Genomic DNA, 24,333 nt, shown 5'->3' on the forward strand with positions numbered 1-24,333 from the left:
TTACCCTGTACTTTTCCACATTACATTTAAGATCATGCAGTTCCCTCTACCTAGCAAATCCTACCCATGCTTGAGGGCCCATCTTTGACATCACTTCCATGAATCCCAACCAGAAATTAGCTTGCTGTCCTAATTTAATTACAATTGTCTCTGACCCCTCTAGTGCTGTGCTGCTTTGCAGTTTTTAGGGTTGTTTTTTTTTAATCTACCAGTCTTTTCTCTACTATAGATTATTAGAACCTAGAGGGCAAACACCATGTTTTATAAATCCTGGGTCTCCCTTCACCATGTCAAACTATAGTGAAAAAATACTATAGCAATAGCTCAGTTAACATAGCCATTGAGAATGGCCTGAATATTCAGTTCCAGGGTTTTCCACGGTATGTGCTGCTACCATTTTGGGTGTAACTACCCCATGTACTATAAGATGTATAGTCTCTGACTTTAGACAGTAAATGCCAGTGGCATCCCACAGTCGTCGTGACAATCAAAATATTTTAAAAATTAAAAAGCCTCCCAATTGTGTGGTCATTGAAAAATGACAGTATATCAGTTAGGTAACATAAAACTTGTTTATAGTAGCATAAACAATTAGCGGTTTACTTTTCTTAATAAGCCTGAAAGTCAGTGGCTTCTGGTGTGGATTCAGTTGCACAGTGTCAGGGATAACGTTGCTGTAGTATGCTTGGCTTTTCCTTGTGGCCACAGGATGGCTGCTACACTCTCACCATCACATCCCAACTCAAGATGGGAAGAAGAATGTTGCTGTACCTCCTGTGTTGCTATCAGGAAAGCCAACCCATTCCCTGGCTCCTCCTCAGTGGACTCTACTAAAGTCTCATGGGCCACAACTTCATCCCATAGTGATCTCCCCCACACTCCCAGCTATAAGGGAGGATGGAAAACCAGGCATTTGGTTTTCCAGTCTGTCATTCCAAAAGTAAATTATTAGAAACGTAAAGGGGTAGACATTAGAAACAACCAGTTATGAATATAAAGTTTTAAAACTTCTGGAGCACTTTGCAAAGTGTTCCCTAAGATAAAATTTTAGTATTACAGGCTGAGTTCTTCCAGAAGCAGACTCTGATATAAATTTAGTGTTCAGTATGTTTATTAGAAGTGCTCTTTGGTCTGGCCAGTGTGGCTCAGTGGTTGAGCATCCACCCATGCACCAAGAGGTCGCTGGTTTGATTCTTGGTCAGGGCACATGCCCAGGTTGTAGGGCATACAGGAGGCAGCCGATTGAGGTTCTCTCTCATCGATATTTCTATCTCTAAAATCAGTAAAGAAAAAATATTTTTTTAAAAATGCCCTTTGGATTAACACTGAAAAGGAAAGAAGACAGAATTGGGTAGAGTCGAGCTGCAATGCAAGTCCCACAGCCTGAGCCACTGTACAGGGAGCTTTGTAAAGGGCTGTCAGAGTTATCCTTCCTCCATCAGCCAAAAAGATACTAATCTGGAAAAATACAACACTTATGTCAGTAATATATAATCTAAACTTGAAATAATGAAATCTTAGATTTCAAAGGAAACCTAGAAATAAATCTAGGACCTTGTTCTGTAGATGTAGACATTGAGGCCCAGAATGGCAATTGATTACCCAAGGTGACAGAGCATGGGAATGGTGTAAGCAGATCTCAGGCAGACTCTTTGCACAATGTAATACTGTGATTAAATTTGTATATGCTTTAAGTCTTGTTTATATTTTGCATACAGTTTATGACACCAGGTTCTTTTGCTTTGACTAATTATAGCTGTCCGTTCTGGGATAAAATGTAGATTTTTTTTTCTTTATTGATTTTAGAGAGAGATGAAGGGAGAGAAACATCATGGGTCGACGTTCAACCACTGAGCCACACCAGCCGGGCTAAAATGTAGATTTTTGACCCAGTTGCATCCAGAGAGTAGGAGCGGGAGGCAACAAATTACTTTTCCTAGGTTGTAGGTGGACTTTATGCAATGATAATTATAGCTTTATCCTTCTCTGCAACAGTTTCAATTACCTCTGTCATTTGTTTGTCCGGTTGCCTTAATCAAGCTTTTCTGTGGGGAAACTAGTCAGTGGTGACCAGGTCCTCTGCTGAGTACAATGCTGACAGTTTGCACAGTCAAGAGCCACAGAACTCTCAGCAGCCAGAGCTGTGCCTGGAATAGGGTCCTTCAGAGTCCAGGCCTCCAAAGGGGAAGTCAGCCTTCTGAAATTGTGGGAATTCTCTCTTAATTTTGAGCAAATACTTAGCGTGGAACAATAACCTGTGTCTTTGTTAGTTTATTTTAATGACTCTAAATGAAACATTTTTAGAAATTCCCCAACTAAACTTTGTGTTTTTTAGTTTCTATATTTTTATTAATGTTGACACTCAGAGAAGCTTTTCAGGGCCTTCTGGAATGTTTGGGGGATTTTGTCTTATATGCGTCTACAGACCTTAGCAGCAAGCATTGTGCATGGGACCTTCAGTTCTGCCAGATTGTGTTCATGTTGCTTGGGATATTGCTAGGATATTGAGATTTCCAATAGTGAGTGCCATTTATCAAGAACTTACTCTGAGCTAGGCAGCACTTTCTGTAAATTATCTTAATCTTTCCTCATAATGATTTTAAGTATTTTTGTCCGTTTTATAGATGAGGAACCCGAGGCTTGGGTCAAGTGGTATAAAATTATAACACATACAATTACGTACAGTACATAATACTTGATAATGATAGTAAGTGACTATATTACTGGTTTATGTATTTAAAAAGAACAAAATAGCCTGGCCAGTGTGGCCCAGTGGATTGAGCGTTGGTTGTCCCGAGGTCCTACTTCGATCCCTGGGGATGATCCCTGGAAGGGGGCCTGCAGGGGGCAGCCAATCAATGTTTCTTTCTCTAAAAAATCAATAAAAACATATTTAAAAAAATATAACAAAATAGAATCTACTCTTTCTACTTACGAACAAAAAAAGTTTGCTATAAATCAGTATCCCATGTCATTTTCTTGATTAAATCAAGCACAAAAGAAAATGATGCAATCTCATGTTGTTTTGTCCAGTAATATGCTGTACAGGCTGGTAGCCTAGGTGTATAGTAGGCTATACCATCTAGATTTGTGTAAGTCACTCTGTGATGTTCACGGGTGTAGTTGGAATGTGACAAATCATGAATTTATTCTAGAAATGTCTGGCTGCAAAGCCCTTTCTTTCAACAAGTAAACTACAAAATATCTGCATTTAAAAAACAACCACAACCATGCGGTCCAGAGAGACCCGAGTTCGGTTCCCGCTAAGGGCACGTACTTTGGTTGAAGTTTGTCCCTGGCCCTGGTTGGGTTGTGTGGGTGGCAGCCACTCGATGTGTCCCTTTCACGTCGATGTTTCTCTCTCTCTCTCTCTCTTCCTCTCTCTCCCTCCCACTCTATCTTAACAAAAAAGTGGAAAAATGTCCTTGGGTGAGAATTAAAAAAAAAAAAACCCTGGCCGGTTTGGCTCAGCGGAGACCCGGGTTCGGTTCCTGCTAAGGGCGCGTACCTCGGTTGCAGTTTGTCCCCGGCCCTGGTTGGTCGTGCAGGTGGCAGCCACTCGATGTGTCCCTTCATATTGATGTTTCTCTCTCTCTCCCTCCTGCTCTATCTGAACAAAAAAAAATGGAAAAATGTCCTCGAGTGAGGAAAAAAATAAATAACAAAACAACCACAACCAGGCTGACTCTCCTTCAGGTTCCCTTCTTATGCATTTATAAGAATTAACATATCTAAAGTCATGTTGGTAGTAAACTATGACATCTGCAAAATCAGTTGCCCCTTTGACCACAATATGGAATATATGACTGAAAGCTAAAATAGTTCACTGTATTATATGATCATTAGGTTTTAAGTTCAAATAGGTATAAAAATGGCCTTATGAAAACAAAATGTTCCAGATAAATGAATTACATTTAAATAGAGCCATAAGTAAAAAGTGAGATAAATGTATATTAATAAATATACTTCACATTTCCTTATGAATGGATGCACTTACAGGATAGTGTTTAATGCAGATTCCTACTTTGGTATCTTTACCTTAACCAGGACACTGATAAGTACCAAATTCATTACTGTGAGTCAGTGTGTATCTAGTAACTTTCACCTCTCTTGTCTTTTGAAAATCATTCTAAAAATCAACATGACAGTATAGAATATAAACAGGTAGACAGGAAGATATATAGCCATATCTATTAGCCACTTAAAGACAGCTTTACAAATCTTACGATTTTTGAGTCTTCAAAAGACCTGAGTTTCTAAGCACTTACATGGAATCACAGAATTAATTTGAACAGCCTTATCATAGGGAAATGAAGCCGTTTTGAAATAGCTTTTTGAAAATAGGTTGAGGATCCTAAATTAAGAACCACTAATCCAATCATATTTTTAGGAAACTGAAGCCCAAAAATGTGAAATTTCTCACAGAGCTTATGGCAGAATTGGACTTAGAATTTAGGTCATCTTACCACAAGTTCAGTATAACCCATTGTACCTCAGTGCCTTTCTCCCTCCACATAGCCCTTAATGCTATCTTTATATAGATGCTCTTTCTCCATTGTTATTTACGTAATTGATATTACAAAAATATAAAAAATCCCTTTTCTACTGAGGAATTTAATCATCATCAAAAATGATGGTTGAGCCCTGGCCAGTTTGGCTCAGCGGTTAGAGCGTCGGCCTGCGGTCCGGAGAGACCCGGGTTTGGTTCCCGCTAAGGGCGCGTACTTCGGTTGCAGTTTGTCCCCGGCCCTGGTTGGTCGTGCGGGTGGCAGCCACTCGATGTGTCCCTTCACGTCGATGTTTCTCTCTCTCCCTCCCACTCTATCTGTACAAAAAATGGAAAAATGTCCTCGGGTGAGGATAAAAAAAAAAAAAATGATGGTTGAGATGTTTCTGTTTTGTTTTCCTCTTCCATGTTAATACTCCTTTGCTGTCATTTTCAGAAATTAACCCTGCAGCATGTGAACAGTAATCAGTGCCTGGATAAAGCTACAGAAGAGGATAGCCAGGTGCCCAGCATTAGAGACTGCAGTGGAAGCCGGTCACAGCAGTGGCTTCTTCGAAACGTCACCCTTCCAGAAATATTCTGAGACCAAATTTTACACAAAAAGAAGAAAATAAGGATTGACTGGGCTACCTCAGCATACATTTCTGCCACATTCTTAAGTAGCAAAAAAGGAAAAGTGCTTCCTCCTGCAGGATGTAAGGTTTATCAGCCATTAAACTTAGACTCTCGCTTCTCACTAGCTGTGAACCATCCTTCCTGTTCAAGGACGAGCAACTACAATGTAGCGAGACTGTGCACACTGATGTTTACAAGATTGAAAGAGTCTTTCCTCAAGAATCATTGTAAAGACTATTCAGACAATGAAACAATCAACAAAACGTGCTTTCTGAAAAGCTGCACCTTTTAGGGTTTGCTTGCACATCAGTAATTTCTGCTGAACGTGCTGTCATAATGAAGAGATTTCCAAGAATTTTTCTGATTAGAACTGGTAGCCAGTATATTAAATATTGATATAAAGATATATGAAAAGAACTGGAACCAGATTCAGAATCATGAAAACAACATTTTTACAATTAAAAAAAAAAAAAAAAAACTATATTAAACAGGGTTTAAAGAAAATTAAAACAGAACTATGAGAAGTACAATTTGTTATAGTATAGTATCAAATTTCTATATAGATTTTTATACCTCAGTGGGGAAAAGTAACTAATTCCAATGACATTCATTTTGTTTTCATCTGTGACAGTCATGGATGCTTTTTAAAATTTCTCCTTGGGGTGCTGAAATTGAGCGGGTTGGGGGGGTATTTGAACGTAATTTTAATTGCTTTCTACAATTTTTAAAATTTGGTTTGTGGGCTGTTAGAATTATAATTTTTAATTGCCTTCCAAAAATGGAGATATAAAATACTGTCTGGTCTCACTGAACAGTTAGATATCTCAGTTGCTCTTGGGTCAACTGGCTTATAGATTTTCACACACACACACACACAAATTTCTTACTAGATTTTCAACTTGATTAAACTGAATATGCTTAATACCCAAGATTCATACTACTGTACTACAGATTTGTTTTCACAGCAATAAATCTTTAGTTTGTGTTTATGATTCCACTCAACAGAAGGCCTGCAGAGGTGATTTATTATTTGGGTATTTGAAGATGATACATTTGATGGGTTTTTTTGGAAAACTGTTTTCACTCCATATTCAGATGTGCTTCATTGTTAAGTGCATATTTAGATTAGGTTCTTGAATTGTAATGTTGATCTGCTGCTTTTTAAAAGTAATAATAAAATTTGACTGAAAATGTTTAATTGGCATTTTTTAATGAGTTAGCCAAAGAAGTGCAACTATTATTCCATATTATTAATCCTGCACTTCTTTCCCTAAATTTAATTTAGAGTAAATCGGTTTTCTTTTTCTCTGATTTCTAATACTGCAAAATAACCTATCAATTAAATTAAGCTTTAATCTCATAAAAAGAAAATCTCATTGTGACACTTTTCCCGATATGTAAAGCAATCTACTGGCAAAAGTGCATAGATTTTCCTATTTGTAAGATTATATTTAAATATTATTTTCTTTGATTATCAAAGACTTCCATTGCAGGCAATGCTATTTCTTGCGCCTAAGAATGTTTCTGAAAGTTGCACCACTAATGATACTTGCCAAGCTGAGTGTACAGAAAGTTCTCATATCCTATTCAAGTTAGTATCAAGCACATGTGGATGCTTTAAGGTGAGTCTGTAGTACAGAATGCAAAAATTTTGTCCCCAGGAAATTTGAAATTGAACAGTGCTGGATGGAATTTTTTTTCCTGCCCCATGAGCTGTGTTAAATCTATCCTCAGTAGGCCTAATGCTTGAATAAACCAGCTGTCTAATCAATAAATTATTTTCATGCTCAGAATTTCAGGTTTTGTACTCTAGCATAGCTTGGTTTTCTTCCTAACTGTAAGAAAGCTTAATAGCAGTGTGATTTAAGATTTTGTTTTGTTTTGTTTTTGTTTTTGTTTTTGTTTTTTAAGAGGGGGATGTGAGTGATTTAATTCATGGGTACTTTTAGAACCTGATAGATAATCCCATTGCCTTTATTTTTCTAATTAAAGAATTCCTAAATACTTTGAAAATATAAATATTCCTGAATAGTTGTGCCTTACATTGGTGTTTTTTGAAGTTAAAATGGGTACCTGTTCATTATATCCATTTGTAGGTTAGCCAACATGCTAATCACTCCGTTGTAAGTCAAACTGGAAAGAAAAGAATGAATGAAAAAGAAGGCAAAGAATGAAAAGATGGGACTATTATTTGACCAGTGAAGAATTAATAAATATGACAAGGATAATTTAAATATCACAAATCTATGCACCCTATTCCAATAACAATTTATTTTATGTCTCTTATTGGCATTCTTGAAAAACAGTCCTTCGTTCACCATTTTGCAGAAAGGGGCAGCATGTAGGCCATGTCCTCATTTCCCTGTTCTACGTTCGCTGAAAAACAGGTGCCTCTGTAAAGATCTGGTGCTCTTCTCATCTCCCAAGAAGAATACAAAAAGTTTAACTCCAGAATCACATGTTTTTCAAAGAACAAAGAAAATCAGAAGGTAATGTTTCTGATTCAGATCATAACTGAAAGGAGGTGTACAAAGAGTGGGTCACTATTTATAGTGTTTGGAAAATCAGATGTATTTCTATTTATATGATGATGCTGCTCCCATCCTCTAATTTCCTGAAGATTACCAAGTATTTGTTTGATGGACCTACCAGAACTAAAAATTTTGGAGAATATGAGGCAAAACTCTAGTTGTTTACAATTAAAATTTAAAAAATATAATTTATATTAGCATCATATAAGTCAGATACCTCAAAAGATAGTTAGTAGAATGAAAACTACGAAATGTTTCTGAGGGAAATTATACAACACTGCAATAAATATATTATGCTCATGGACTGAAAGACTGCATAATGTTAAAATCTCAGTTTCGCACAAATTAATCTAGAGTCAATGAAATCAAAATCCTATGAGGCTGCCTTGTATATCAGTTAAGTTTTAATCTGATATAAATTGGAACATAAATATGGAAATGCAACAGACCCAGAATAGTCAAGATAATCTTGAAGGAAAAAAAAATTGGAAGACTTAAACTACTCAATTTCATGACTGACTTGAAAGCTATAGTAATTAAGAGACTATGGTACTAGACTTAGGACAAACATGTCAGTGGATAGAAAAGAGTTCAGATATAGACTCATATATATATATATATTGGCTTTTCAACAAAAACACCATGCAATTCAATAGAGAAAGGATTTTTTTTTTTTTTAGTTAGAGCTAGAGTAACTTTGGTTACCTGAGAAGAAAACACGGATGCTTTCACACAATACACAATTTATTCCAAGTGGGTCACAGACCTAAATGTAAAGGGCAAAACAATTGAACACAGTATCTTCATGGCTCTTGGGGCACAAAAGACAACTATAAAAGAAAGAAAATGATAAATTTTACTGATAATAAACTTTCTTTCTGAAAGTGATACTGTTAAATGGCAAGCCACAGCTAAGGAGAAAATATTTGCAACACTTGTAACTGACAAAGGACTTGTATGCAGGGAAACAACGAAAAAGCCATTGCAAAAGCAACACAATATAAAAATAAGTTACTGAATACACAATTCACAGAAGCTATTCAAATGCACAATTGGCACAGGAAAAGGTGTTCAACATCAGCCATCAAGGAGTGCACAATGGAACCACAAGAAAATGCCACTGCATACCTGCTGAATGGTGAGAATATGGAGCAACTAGTAGAACTGTACATTGGTATAATCACCTTGGGAAACAGCTTGTCAGTTTTTTATAAAGGAAAATATGTGCCCACCCTATGACTCATTGATTCCATTTCTAGAGATATAACCAAGAGAAATGAGTACATATGCCCACAGTAAGATTTGTACAATAATATTCATAGCAGCCCTGTTTATAATACCCCCAAACTGGAAACTACTCATATCCACCAGCAAGTTAATGGATAATCAAATGGTACATTGGAATACTAGTCTGCAATTAAAAAAAAAAAATGAATTGCTTGTAAAAGGGATAATTCTAAAAAATACTGTTGAACAAGAAAAACGTTACATTTATATCAAGCTCCAAAACAAATCTAGGGTGAAAACCTCTGGGTAAGTATAGACTGGAAAGGGGCATGAGAGAACATTCTGGAATGATGGAAGTATTCTATAAATTGACTTAGTGGTAACATGCATATATATTAGTTAAAATTTATTGAGCTGTATACTTAGAATATATGCTTTTTATCGTATGTAAATTATACCTCAATAAAATGCTGGGGGGAAATAAGGAAGATAGTTACTCTTTTGGCATCAAGGTTTTCTAAAAAGTTCTTCCCTGCTACAAAACACCCACAGGCTAAATAAATTGCAAAAAAAAAAAAAAAAAAAAAAACACTTCTCAGTGGGATGCTGAGCTCACAAGAAAATATGGAAAATCCCTAAAGTCTAGGGGGGAAAATGGGTGTGTGAGGGTGGGGGAGACACATAAACTTAAGCCACAAAAGTAACTTAAATATGAACATCCTTTCTCTCCTATGAATAAAATATAATAATCAGAGTTTGGTGAATGGGAGCTTAGGCTTTTAGCCTGAACAAAGTTGGAGACTTGACGATCCCTGCATAAAGTTCGGATAGTCAGAGGTTACACTTACAGGGCAAAGGGTAGGTAAGAAAGTGTGCCACCTTGGCCCTGGCCGGTTTGGCTCAGCGGTTAGAGCATCCACCTGCGGTCCGGAGAGACCCGGGTTCGGTTCCCGCTAAGGGCATGTACCTCGGTTGCAGTTTGTCCCCGGCCCTGGTTGGTCGTGCGGGTGGCAGCCACTCGATGTGTCCCTTTCACATCGATGTTTCCCTCTCTCTCTTCCTCTCTCTCCCTCCCACTCTATCTGTGCAAAAAATGGAAAAATGTCCTCGGGTGAGGATTAAAAAAAAAAAAAGAAAGTGTGCCACCTTGTAAAGGAAACCAAAGGGTAATCTACCTCTGTCCCCTTTCCAGATAGTAGTGATGAGGATGATACCACCCTACAGCCAGAAGGCCTGATTTCACCATAGATCAAAGGTTTAAAACCTCAATACAGTCTGCAGATTGAGAAAAAATGAGTCCAGATTAATGACACTTACTGGAAATCATTAGAATACATGTCTTTTGGGGTAGGGGGAATTAAGCCTCTATGCTCCCACAAATTAAATTACAAAATCACTATCTAAAAGAGGAAACGAGAAAGTTCTCACAAAGTGAGAATAGCTTTTTGTTGTTAATCCTCACCCAAGAATATTTTTCCATTGATTTTTAGAGAGTGGGAGGGAGGGAGGGAGAGAAACATCACTGTGAGAGATACATCGATTAGTCACTTCCTGCATGGGATCAGGGATTGAACCTGCAACTAATGTATGTGCCCTTGTCTAGAATCGAAATGAAGACCCTTCGGTCCTTGGGCCAACACTAACCACTGAGCAAACCAGCCAGGGTAAGAACAGCTTTTGTCAGACTAAAACTTTTGCCAATAAATTAATAACCCTGGAAAACACTTAAAAAAAAAAAAATTAATGCCTAAAGAGTGAGCAAAAGTCAGGAAATGTAGGGGAATTTGACCTTTGTTAAAAAGGGATCTTCACAGGGTATGATGATAAATATGCAGCTTTTCCTCAGAGAGCATCTCCAGTACACAGCACACTAGAGGTAGTGTTCATACAGGTAGTGGCTTGTCTCAGGCTGAAGAGTCAGAAATGTTACTAAGAAGCAGAGTGGCTGAAAATTGAGGGAGGAAATGCCAAACAGGAGGGAGTCATAGAGGAGCCCCCAAATCTGCATATGAAACTTTCTTCGAATCCTTGGCAGATTTGACTAAGTGTACATAGGGTAAGACTCCAAGAAGCTCAGGAGAAAAGTGGGAGGCAGAAAGGTGTGAGCAGAGATCTTAGCAGTTGCGTGGTGCCAAAATACAGTTCTGAGTTCGGAGAGGCCTGCTAAACACTTTAGACTTTATGTTAAAATTCAGGAAGGGCCATATGTAGGAATAAAGACTTTAAGGATTTAGGTCTGTTCCTATAGACATGGTCAAAATAGGAAAGGACTAGACTTAACAGTAAAACCAAGCCTTTAACATCAAGTTGATCTACCAATAATATAACTGCCATCTTGGAAAAAACTCAACAACAGTCTTCTGAAGAAGATAACAGAATACAGGATCTTTTCAGTGTATCAATCACAATGTCTAATATACAATGAAAAAGTAACAAGAAAGTTACTTGTTTTTCAAAAGTCAAAAGAAACAGATCCACTGCTAACCTACATAATGGAATTAGCAAATTCATCAATACTTAAAAAAGATTTGATACAATAAGAACATGGGAAATTTCAGAATAGGTTTAGAAACTCGAAAAGAGAAAGGTACGAATCCTAAAGTTGAAAAACATCAAAAATTTTATTGAATGGGATTAACAGCAAATTGGATGATATAGAAAAATTAATTGTTGAACTTAAACATAAGTCAAAAAATTTCCAAACTGAACCACAGAGAAAGATATTGAAGGGGGAAAAACATGGCTTAGTACAGAGGAACTGGAGAAGTACCCATTCCTCCCTCAAGAACAAAAGAGTAGACCATGTATCCAATGTGCTGGCTTATCTGGAGGCAACCTGAAGGACTGGTTTCTGCCTTGCCTGACTCTGAGCACTAATGGGATCAGTACCAGAATTTGTAACCTGCTGAAAACAGGCAAGTAGCATATTAGAGCAGATCTGCAGGCAGACACCAAAGGGAGCAAGAGGTAAAAAGAAAGAAGATCCAGCCCAGCTGGTGTGGCTCAGTGGTTGAGTGTTGACCCATGCACCAAGAGGTTGCCAGTTCAATTCCTGGTCAGGACACATGCCCAGGGTGTGGGCCAAATCCCCAGTGGGTGCATGCAGGAGGCGGCCAAACAATGTTCTCTCTCATCGATGTTTCTATCTCTCTCTCCTTTTCACTTCCTCTCTAAAATCAATAAAGAAAAAAAAAATCTTCTTTTAAAGTTCATTCCTTGAGCCTAGCATTACCCTGGTACTAACGCCAAAAACAATACAGTCGTCCCTCGTTTATTGTGGTTAATCTGTTCCAGACTCTAGCAGTTGCACCTGGCGTTGAAGAATTCCTGGGGTGCTCAAATATATAGGCCTACAGTCCACACATACAGTAATTTTAATTGTAATACAAGGGTGTATAATTGACTCAGACAACTGAGCGCGCTGTATCATTTTCACTGTCTTGATCAACTTTTTAATGAATATATTTGAAAAAACCACAATAGAGTAAAGCCGTGAAAGTCGAAACACAAAGTGGCAAAGGATGACTGTACAAGAAAATAAAACAATAGACCAATGTCCCTAATGAATATTGGTGCAAAAATCCTTAACAAAATACTAGCAAATGGAATTCAACAGAAATGAAAGGATTCTACACTATGACCACGTGGGATTCATTCCTGGAAAGCTAGTATGTCTCAACTTACAAAAATCAATTGCTATACCACATTAACAGAATGAAGGACAAAATCCATATGATCATTTCAGTTAATGCAGAAAAGCATATGAGAAGATTTAATACCTTTTTTTCATTTTTATTTTATTTTTTCATTAACATTTATCCCCTCTATGCTTTCAATACTTTTTAATGATTTAAAAGCAAGCAATCAATAAACTGAAAATAGAAACTACCACAACATAATAAAGACCATATATGAAAAGCCCACAGGTATTGTCATACTCAGTGGTGAAAGACAAAGTTTTTCCTCTAACAAGACAAGGATGCCTTCTCTTGCCACTTCTGTTCAACAAAGTATTGGAAGTCTTAGCCACAACATTTAGGCAATGACAAAAATCCAAATAGGAATGAAAGAAGTAAATTATCTCTGTTTGAAGATGACATGATCTTATATGTAGGAACTTCTAAAGATTACACATACACAACCCTGTTAGAACTAATTTAGCAGAACTACAGGATACAAAATGAACGCACAAAATGGCATTTCGATACATTAAAAATAAACAATCTAAAGAGGAAATTAAGAAAGCAGTTCCATTTATAACATCAAAAAGAATAAAATACTTAGGAATAAACCTAACCTAGGAGATAAAAGACTTATATACTGAAAACTACAAAACATAGCTGAAAGAAATTAAAGAAACACAATTAAGTGGAAAGATACCCTATTTTCATGAACTGGACAACTTAATATTGTTAAGATATGTATACCACTCAAAGAAATCTATAAGTTCAACACAATAGCCATCAAAATTCCAACAGTTTTTTTTGTTTGTTTGTTTGTTTTGTTTTGTTGTTTTTTTTGCAGAAATAGAAAAATTCATTCTCAAATTCATATGGAATCTCAAAGGACACGGAATAGCCAAGAAAATTGGGGTGGGGGAGGGGAGAGAACAAAATTGGAGGACTCATACTTCCTGTTTTCAAAACACATTATGAAGCTACAATAATCAAAACACTATGGTACTGTCATAAAGCAAGCAAACAGACCAATGGGATAGAATGGAAAGCCCAGAAATAAACCCTCACATATATGGTCAAATGATCTTCAACAAGGGTGCCAAGATTTCTCAATGAAGATAGGACAATCTCTTCCAAAAAACTATTGCAAAAACTGAATATCCACATGCAAAAGAATGAAGTTTTGACTCTTATCACCATACATAAAAATTCAAAATGGATTAAAGATCTGAACATAAGATGTAAAACTCCTAGAAGAAAACAGGTGAAAATCTTCATGACACTGGACATGGCAATGATTTCTTGGGTATGACACCAAAAGTACAGGCAACAGAACATACACAAATAGGACTACATCAAACTTAAAAACTTGTGTATGTTAAAGGGCACATTCAACAGAGTGAACAGACAATCTACAGAATGGGAGAAAATATTTGCAAATCATATCTGAAAAAAGGGTTTAATATCCAGGATATGAAAAAACCTACAAATCAACAAATAATCAAGTAACTCAATTTAAAAATGGGCACAAGACTTACATAGACATTTCTCCAAAGATGGCACACAAATGGCTTACAAGCATATAAAAAGATGCTCCGCATCACTAGTTATCAGAGAAATGCAAAATAAAATCACAATTATATATCCCCTTTCACTCATTAGTATGGGTAATATTAAGAAACGCACACGCAGAAAATAACAAGTGTTAACAGGGATGTGGAGAAGTTGGGACTTGTGGACAGTTGGTGGGATTGTAAAATTGTTGCAACCATAATGGAAAAGAGTATGGAGTTGCCTTGGAAAACTAAAAATTACCATATGATCCAACAATATATACCCACTTCTAGGTATATATTCAAGATAATTGAAAGCAGCGTCACAAAGAAATATTTACACACTCATGTTCATACCAGCACTATTCACAATAGCCAAGAAATATGGAATATTCTTCAGCCTTAAAAAGTAAGAAAATCCTGGCACATTACAACATAGATGAACCTTGAGGACATTGTGCTAAGTGAAATATGGCCACCACAAAAAAGAGAAATATTATATGTTTGCACTTACATGAGGTATCTAAAGTCAAATTCACTAAAATAAAAAGTAGAATTGTAGTTTACCATGGTGGGGGAAAGTAGGAAAATGGAGTTGCTATTTAATGGATATTTTCACAACAATGTGAATAGACTTAACACCACTGTATTATACAGTTAAAATGGTAAATTTTATGGGCTATTTCCCCACAATTAAAAAAGGAATGCACCAAATGCTGGAGAGAATGTGGAGCAACAGGAACTCTCATCCACTGCTGGTGGGAATGCAAAATGTACAGGCACTTTGGAAGACAGTGATCCAGCAATTGCACTCCTTGGTCTTCACCCAAAGGAGTTGAAAACATGTCCACACAGAAATCTGCACATAGACGTTTATAGCAGCTTTGCTTATTATTGCCCAAACCTAGAAGTAACCAAGATGTCCTTCAGTAGGTGGATGGATACATAAACGGGCACATCCATACAACGGACTATCACTCAGTGCTAAAAGAAATGAGATATCAATCCATGGAAGTACATGGAAGAACCTTAAGTGCATATTACCAAGTGAAGCCAATCTGAAAGGCTACATACTGTAGGATTCCAACTATTTGACATTCTGGAAAAGGCAAAATGATGGAGATAATAAAATGATCAGTGGTTGCCGTGAGGTGAGGGGATAAATAGGCGCAACGCACAGGATTTTTAGGGCAGGGAAAATACTCTGAGTGATAATATAATGATGAGTATATGTCATTAACATTGGTATTAACCCACAGAATATACACCACCGAGGATGAACCATAAGGTAAACTATGGACTTGGGGTGATTATGGCACGTCAATGTAGATTCATCCTTGGTGACAAATGCACCACTCTGGTGAGTGATGTTGGTAACAGGAGAGTTTTACTCAGTTTTGTTGTGAACATAAAAAATTGTCTTAAAAAAAAAGAAAGGAATGAAATACTAATAAAGCTACAACATGGATGCACTATGAAAATATACGATATGAAAGAAACCAGACACAAAAGGACACATTTTATTATTCCATTTATATGAGATGTTTGTATTAATCATCCATAGAGACAAAAAAAAGATTTAGTGGTTGGTGGGCCTTGAAGAAGAGGGAATAAGGAGTGAATGAAAATGGGTACAGGTTTATTTTAGAGATTTAAAAAATGTTATGGAATTCAGTAGCGAATACTAACTCTGAGAATATGCTAAAAATCATTGAATTGTAATACTCTGAAAAGCAAATAAGCAAGTTAAAATATTGAAGGTGAGATCCAAAATGGCAACAGAGTGAATGGAAGCTGCACGGACCATCTCCCAGGACCAAGCTGGAATTACAACTAAAATAGGGACAGGTCGTCAGGAAGAAGCAACAGAGGGGCAGCTTACGAGGACCATAAAACCAGGGACACTGACTCAATCCTGGTAGGACTGCGGAGGCGCGATAGGGTGGCTGGAAGCCCACAGCAGCGGTCTTGGCTGTGAGCAGCACCCTCGGGGTTACATTCCCAAGCAGCTCCACAGTGCAGAGCCAGAACAGACCCTAAAATAGCCACAGCCATTCACCTTGAGCTCCGGCAGAGAGACGGTGGACTAGACTAGAACTGTGTGGGGACACTTGGGATTTGGAGGGCGCTCAGAGAACGCTCACAGCTTTTGCTGAGTTGCAGCCATGCAGGACAGTGGCCATCTTACTCCTTTCCCGGGTTCTGGGGATAGGCGGCGGCCCCTCCCTCAGAGATTCAACCCCACCAAGGTGAGCCATTGGAATGCAAATTGAGACTCATTAACAACCAGCATCTGCCCCACTCTCAGGAAATCCTTACACTGAGCACCTGCGGGAGTTTTTCATTCAACTGAGAACCCAAGGCTCTTCAAGTAACCATGACTAATAGCCTCAAGGCAAAAAGCTAGAGGATAACTGAACCATTCCTGGGCTTGCAACTTTACCCAGGAAAGTAAGACTTGACAGTGGTGTTTAACGTGGGTCCTCCCATGCTCATCCAAACCCAGGAAAGGGAGCCACAAATAGCAGAATTGTAACATCCACAGGGAAAATTTGGCAGGCCCCAAAGCCAATCATGATAGCCAAGATGATGAAACAAAAAAAAACAAATGCCATGAGAAACAATAAGAGACCTCTACCGAAGATGAGATAAATGTGGAGCAGTTAAGCAAGTTAACAGAGCCAGAATTCAGAGCCATGATCTTGAGGAAGCTCAACTGCATGAGTAAGGACATCAAAACCATGAGTAAAGACATAGAAATGTTGAAAATCAAACAACTGGTAATTAAAAACCACCATGAAGAAATGAAGAATGACATATCAGAAATAAAAAACACATTGGAAGGTCTAAACAGCAGAGTAGAGGAAGTTAAGGACCGGATCAGTGAATTAGAAGACAGGGTAAAAAAAAAATCAACCAATTAGAAAACCAAAAGGAAAAAACAATTAAAAAAGAGGAAGAGAGCTTAAGAGAACTGTGGGACGACTGGAAACGTAATAATATTTGCATCATAGGAGTCCCCGAAGAAGAAGAAAATGAGCAAGGGTTAGAGGATATATTTGAAGATATAGTGACAAAACTTCCCTAATTTGGTGAAGGAAGAAGGCATTCAAGTTCAAGAAGCACAGAGAGCCCCAAGTAAGAAGAACCCAAACAGGCCCACGCTGAGACACATAATAATTAAAATGCCAAAAATTAAACACAGAGAGAATCCTAAAAGCAACAAGAGATAAGCAACAGGTTACCTACAAAGGAACCCCCATAAGGCTGACTTCTCAACAGAAACACTACAGGTCAGAGGGAATGGCACGAAGTAATCAAGGTCATGAAAAATAAGGGTCTGAATCCAAGACTACTCTACCCAGCAAGGCTATCATTCAAAATAGAAGGTCAAATAAAGAGCTTCCCAGACAAAAACAAGGCTAAGGGAATACATTAACAACAAACCAGCACTGCAAGAAATGTTAAAAGGACTGCTGTAATCAGTAGAAGAAACAGGAAGAAAAATATAACCAACTAAACAAAAATGGCAATAAATAAGTATATATCAATAATCACCTTCAATGTAAATGGATTGAATGCTCTGATAAAAAGACACAGAGTAGCTGATTGGATAAGAAAGCATGACTTATCTATATATTGTTCACAAGAGATCCACCTCACAACAAAAGACTCACATAGCTTGAAAGTGAAGGGATGGAAAAAAATCTTCCAAGCAAATGGAAAAGAAAAAAAATCTGGGGTAGCAATACTCATATCTGATAAAATAGATTTCAAAATGAAGGCCATAACTAAAGACAAACAAGGCTACTACATACTATTGAAAGGATCTATCCAACAGGAAGATATAACCTTGATAAACATATGCACCCAATATAGAAGCACCAAAACATATTAAAAATCTTCTGGAGGACTTCAAAGGAGAAATCGACAGCAATACAATCATAGCAGGGGACTTCAACACCCCACTGACATCACTGGATAGATCCTGTAGACAAAAAATTAGCAAGGAAACAGAGACTCAAAATGAAGCACATGACCAAATGGATTTAATAGATGTCTACAGATAATTACACCCCAAAACTACAGAATTCACATTCTTCTCAAGTGCACATGGGACATTCTCAAAGATAGTCCACATGTTAGGACACAAACTAAATCTCTACAATTTCAAGAAGATTGAAATCATATCAAGCATTTTCTCAGATCACAATGGCATGAAACTAGAAATCAATTGCAACAAAAACATGCAAAGACATTTGAACACATGGAGGCTAAATAGCATGTTATTAAATAATGAATAGGTTACTGAGGAGATCAAGGAAGAAATTAAAAACTTCCTGGAAACCAATGAAAATGAACACACAACACAAAATCTATGGGATGCAGCGAAAGCAGTTCTGAGAGGGAAGTTCATAGCACTACAGGCCTACCTCAAAAAACAAGAAAAATATCTAATAGAGTATCTAACCTCTCAACTTAAAGAATTAGAAAGCAAACAAAAAGAAAATCCCAGAGCAAGTAGAAGGAAGGAAATAGTAAAGATCAGAGCAGAAATAAATGACATAGAGACCAAAAAAACAATTCAAAGAATCAATGAAACAAAGAGCTGGTTTTTCAAAAAGATAAACAAGATTGATGGACCCTTAGCTAGACTCACCAAGAAACAAAGAGAGAGAACCCAAATACACAAAATCAAAAATGAAAAAGGAGAAGTAACAACTGACACCACAGAAATACAAAAGATCGTTAACAACTACTATGAACAATTACATGGCAACAAATTCGACAATCTAAGCAAAATGGACAAATTTCTAGAAACACATAGTCTCCCAAAACTGAACCAGGAAGAGATAGAAAACTTGAACAGACCAATAACAACTAAGGAAATTGAAGAGGTAATCAAGACTCTCCCAGCAAACAAAAGCCCAGACCTGGATGGCTTCACAGGGGAGTTGTGCCGAACATTCAAAAAAGAACTAACACCTATTCTCCTCAAACTATTCCAGAAAATTCAAGAAGAAGGAAGACTTCCAAACTCATAAATCCAGCATAATTGTAATTCCAAAACCAGAAAAAGACACTACAAAGAAATAAAACTACAGGCCAATATCCCTGATGAACATAGATGCCAAAATCCTGAGCAAAACACTAGCAAATCGGATCCAGCAATACATCAAAAGAATTACTCACCATGACCAAGTGGGATTCATCCCAGGGATGCAAGGCTGGTACAATGTTTGCAAATCAATAAATGTGAAACACCACATAAATAAAATGAAGAATAAAAACCACATGATCATATCAATAGATGCTGAAAAAGCATTCGACAAAATGCAGCATCCATTTCTGATAAAAATGCTCAGCAGTGTGGGAATAGAGGAATCATATCTTGACATAATAAAGGCCATATACGAAAGACCTACAGCCAACATCATACTCAATGGGCAGAAACTAAAAACATTTCCCTTAAGAACAGGAACAAGACAGTGATGCTCACTTTCACCATTCTTATTTAACATACTACTGGAAGTCTTAGCCACAGCAATCAGACAGGAAGAAAATTGGAAAGGAGAAAGTAAAACTGTCATTATTTGCAGATGACATGCTATTATACATAGAAAGACTCCATCACAAATCTACTAGAGTTAATAAATGAATTTGGAAAAGTAGCAGGATACAAAATTAACGTCAAGAAATCGATGGCATTCTTATACACCAATGAACTCACAGAAAGAGGAACTAAAAAAAAAAAAAAATCCGTTTTACCATCCTGGCAAAAAAATTAAGATACCTAGGAATAAACTTAACCAAAGAAGTAAAAGACCTATTTGCAGAAAACTACAGGACATTGGAAAAAAGAAATAGAGAAAGATGTAAAAAAATGGAAGCACATACCTTGTTCATGGATTAGAAGAATTAACATCATTAAAATGTCCATATTTTCCAAAGCAATCTATAGATTCAATGTCAAAATACCAACGACATATTTCACAGAACTAGAAGAAATACTTCAAAAGTTCATATGGAACCAAAAAAGACCCTGCATAGCCACACCAATATTGAAAAAGAAGGACAAAGTAGGTGGGATCACAATACCAGATATCAGGTTATACTACAAAGCTACTGTAATCAAAACAGCCTGGTACTGGCACAAGAACAGGCATATAGACCAGTGGAACAGAACAGAGAACCCAGAAATGGACCCAAGACATTATGCTCAATTAATATTTGACAAAGAAGGCAAGAGCATACAGTGGAGTAAAGACATCCTCTTTAATAAATGGTGTTGGGAAAACTGGACAGCTACATGCAAAAAAATGAAACTAGACCATCAACTTACACCATACACAAAAATAAACTCAGAATGATAAAAGACTTAAATGTGACCCGTGAATCCATAAAAATCCTAGAAGAAAATCTAGGCAGCAAAATTTCTGACATCATACGCAGCAGAATTTTCACTGATACATCACCTAAGGCAACAGAAACAATGGAGAAAATGAACACGTGGGACTACATCAAACTCAAAAGCTTCTGCACAGCAAAAGATACAATCATTAAAATGGAAAGGCAACACACTGTATGGGAGAGCATCATTGCCAATGATATATCAGATAAGGGGTTAATTTCCAAAATATATAGAGTACTCATACAACTCAACAAAAGAAAGAGAAAGAACTCAATTTAAAAATGGGCAGAGGAGCTGAATAGACACCTCTCCAAACAGGACATACAAATGGCCAAGTGACATATGAATAAATGCTCAACATCACTAATCATCAGAGAGATGCAAATTAAAACAACAATGAGGTATCACCTCACACCTGTCAGAATGGCCACCATCAACTAATCATCAAACAAGTGTAGGTGAGGGTGTGGAGAAAAGGGGACTCTAGTATACTGCTGGTGGGAATGCAGACTGGTGCAGCCACTATGGAAAACACTATGGTGTTACCTCAAAAAATTAAAAATTGAACTGCCATTTGACCCAGTGATCCCACTTCTGGGAATATACCCTAAGAAGCCTGAAACACCAATCAGAAAGAATATATATACCCCCATGTTCATAGCAGCACTATTTACAATAGCTAAGATCTGGAAAAAGCCCAAGTGTCCATCAGTAGACAAATGGATAAAAAAGCAGTGGTACATGTATACAATGGAGTACTATGCAGCTGTAAGAAAGAAAGATCTCTTATCCTTTGAGATGACATGGAGAGACCTAGAAAATATTATCCTAATCTAAACAAGCCAAGCAGAAAAAGACAAATTTCATATGATCTCACTTATTTGTGGAATATAATGAACATAACAGTCTGAGGAATAGGGTAGACCCAAAGACGTGGAAGTAGGGTTCAGACTGACAAACCTTGGAAGAGAGGGTGAGGGGGGGAGGGAGGAGATAAACCACAGAACTTATATGCATGTATGCATAACCAATAGACATGGACAACAAAACTGGGGATGGGGTGGGGAGATGGGGAGTAGAATGTCAATGGGATGAAAAAGGAGAAACATCTGTAACAAAAATAAAATAAAAAAATGTTTCAAAACAAAAAAAATATTGAAGTTGAAATAAAGACATTTTCATATAAATGAAACCTTAGCGCCTCTGTTCCAATAGTCCTGAACAAGAAGAAATGCTAAAAGTTCTTTGTACTGAAAGGAAATGGTAGCAGATAAACATTCAGATCTACAAAAAGGAGCAAAGAGCACTGGAAATGAGAAATATGTCTAATATAATATGCCCAGCAACAAAACTACAAAATAGGAATAAATTTAATGAAATAGATCAAGACATTTCTGCCAACAATTACAAAGCACAATAAAGAGAAATTAAATAAGATCTAAAAAATAGAGCCCTCGCCGGTTTGCCTCAGTGGTTAGAGCATCAGCCTGAGGTCCAGAGACACCCGGGTTTGGTTCCTGCTAAGGGCACGTACCTCAGTTGCAGTTTATCCCCGGCCCTGGTTGGGTCATGCGGGTGGCAACCACTCGATGTGTCCCTTTCACGTCGATGTTTCTCTCTCTCTCTCTCTCTCCTTCCCACTCTATCTGAACGAAAAATGGAAAAATGTCCTCAGGTGAGGATAAAAAAAAAAAGGAGAAGCTGTGCTTATTAATTGGAAGACTCCATGCTTCCAGCTCCAAGTAATGGAAACTCTACTTTTCAGGGGTCTTAAAAAGAAGTACATTTATCATCTCACATAAGAGAGGTCCATGGGGAAGCTCTACTTCACTGGCCCTAACCTTCCCCGCTCCTTGGAGGCCTCATCCCCCCCCCCCACACACACACACACACACACAGAGCACATCCAGAGAGAGTCCATCTCTTAGACTTAGAGGCAAGAAAGCCTTTCCTAGCACCTCACTCCTAGGGCACCTCTTACAGCTCATCACCCAGCAGTCACTGATGTGGGGACTGAGAAAGCACTGAGAGGGTCGGACTAACCCTTTAGGGTGAAATGGGGACTGAGAAAGCCACCCCAACTACCACACCCAGGACACTGTTTGCCATGTTGCCCCATGTCCTCTTTATCAGGCTCTGCCCTAGAACCCTCCTCCAGTCTCTCTTCTTGGTGATCCCCGGCTCTGTGCCGCTGCAGAAAACTGACAGAGTCCCCTCTGTTGTGGCTGCGAGGGAGCCCAGCTTTGTGTGCGGTCCTCCCCCAGCCACCGTGCAGGAAGGATGCTTGGTAGGAATAGTGTGTGGACATTACTTTGCCTTCTCCCAAAAGGAGAAGATGCTCTGTCTATTAGGAGGCACTGACCCAGCGGCAAAGGCCAAAGCTTCAGGGGAGCTGCAAGCAGATGGCCGGACATCTCTGAAAGCCCGTAGGGAATGTTTGTTTGAGCAAAGGGGGTCAGAGCAAAATAATCAAACTAAAGGGTGTGTCGAGTAAGAGTGGTAGAGCATCTATTTCCCCAAAGGCCTGCTGCGTTCAGGACTTCCCTTGAGGGGGGGGGGAGGGAGGCAGGAGGCAGGGTCAGAAATCCACTGTCATCAAAGAGTGTGGAACCCATTTATTAAGAAGCCTTCCCCTGAAATGGTTTTGCTTGTTCCCATACCTGTCCGCCAGCCATATTTTGCATTTGGAAGGAGCTCCCTTAACACTTTGGCCCAATTCCACCCCCTTTTTTTTTTTCCATATAGAGCGGGAGGGAGAAAGGGAGGGAGAGGAAGAGAGAGGGAGAGGGAGAGAGAGAGAGAGAAACATAGATGTGAGAGACACATCGAGTGGTTGCTAACCACATGACCCCAACCAAGGCCAGGTACAAGCTGCAGGAACCGAACCTGGTCTCTCAGGTCCATGGGCCGATGCCCTAACCACTGAGTAAACTGGCCAGGGCCCAATTCCACAACGTTTTAGCCACTTCCTTTGTTTTATTCTGATAATCTTGAGCTTAGTCAAAACTCACTCCTTTCTGTTCTCCTTCCACAGTATTTTTGGTGGCAGTAAAGGGGACTGGACTCTCCCAGTTGGCATCCCCCCTATTCTGCCCTGCGTTTCCCCACCAGGGTGCATGGGAACAGCCCTCTCAGACCCCTAGGCTGTGGGTTGCTTTGCCATCTTGTTCCTTGACTCTTAGAAACTAGGGATCCCTCCCTAGGCAGCTCTCACCACACACTCTCTCTTCTGTTCAGGTGGTAGAGGGCACCCCAGCAAACACCACCACCCAGGCAGATAGGCAAGGTGTGTGGTGCCAGGCTCCCCTCCAAGCAGACATCCCTTCCTACCTGAGTGGGGACACACCCTGTTGAAGGGGAGAGGCTGCCATTCCTCAGGACTGGCCTCTCCCACCCCTCCCTGTTCAGATGCTGGGATCTGAAGGCAGAAGGGCTGGGTGGGTGCCAGGAGCTGCCCTGACTACTCTGGCTGCTTTCTGTCACCAGCTTTGGGCCTTTGCCAGGTTTCAAAACATCAGGCAACCTTGCCCTGCACATCCATTTGAACAGCCAAAGCGAGGGAGGGGGCAGTTATGAAAGGAGACAGTCTGGGATTGTGTAATGAGCAGGGACTTTGAGGTCCACAGTCACTGGTCCAGACATACTGGTGAGCTGAGGGATGTTTACAGCAGACCCTCAGTCTCTCCCTGTGTTGTCATCTCTAAAATGCCTGCTTCTCTGGAGAGTTACAACACTTTGACGGATGGCATGAACAAACCATTTCCCCTTCTGCTGCTTTCGCCATGTGCCTCTGCTGAGCTGATACCTGTGG

The 24,333-nt window shown here is 38.7% G+C and overlaps 1 protein-coding gene and 1 long non-coding RNA gene across 5 annotated transcripts in view; one reads left to right on the top strand and one right to left on the bottom strand.

Moving 5' to 3' along the window:
* Window positions 1-7,060, top strand: part of GALNT1 (polypeptide N-acetylgalactosaminyltransferase 1) — a 104,875-nt gene extending 97,815 nt beyond the window's left edge. For both annotated transcript variants that reach the window (XM_036244436.1, XM_036244435.1), the window contains one exon: window positions 4,944-7,060. In XM_036244436.1, coding sequence (XP_036100329.1) covers window positions 4,944-5,090 — 147 coding nt within the window. In that variant the 3' untranslated portion in view covers window positions 5,091-7,060. The remainder of the gene's footprint in view (window positions 1-4,943) is intronic.
* LOC118618273 overlaps window positions 1-8,467 on the bottom strand; it is a 59,302-nt gene extending 50,835 nt beyond the window's left edge. For all 3 annotated transcript variants that reach the window (XR_004957032.1, XR_004957031.1, XR_004957033.1), the window contains exons 1-2: window positions 8,359-8,467; window positions 7,196-7,255 (exon numbers count right to left, since the gene is read on the bottom strand). This is a non-coding gene — a long non-coding RNA (uncharacterized LOC118618273). The remainder of the gene's footprint in view (window positions 1-7,195; window positions 7,256-8,358) is intronic.
* Window positions 8,468-24,333: the final 15,866 nt, after the last annotated feature.

The sequence above is a fragment of the Molossus molossus genome, unplaced genomic scaffold (genome assembly GCF_014108415.1).
Source record: "Molossus molossus isolate mMolMol1 unplaced genomic scaffold, mMolMol1.p scaffold_m16_p_6, whole genome shotgun sequence".
NCBI classification, from domain to species: Eukaryota; Metazoa; Chordata; class Mammalia; order Chiroptera; family Molossidae; genus Molossus; species Molossus molossus.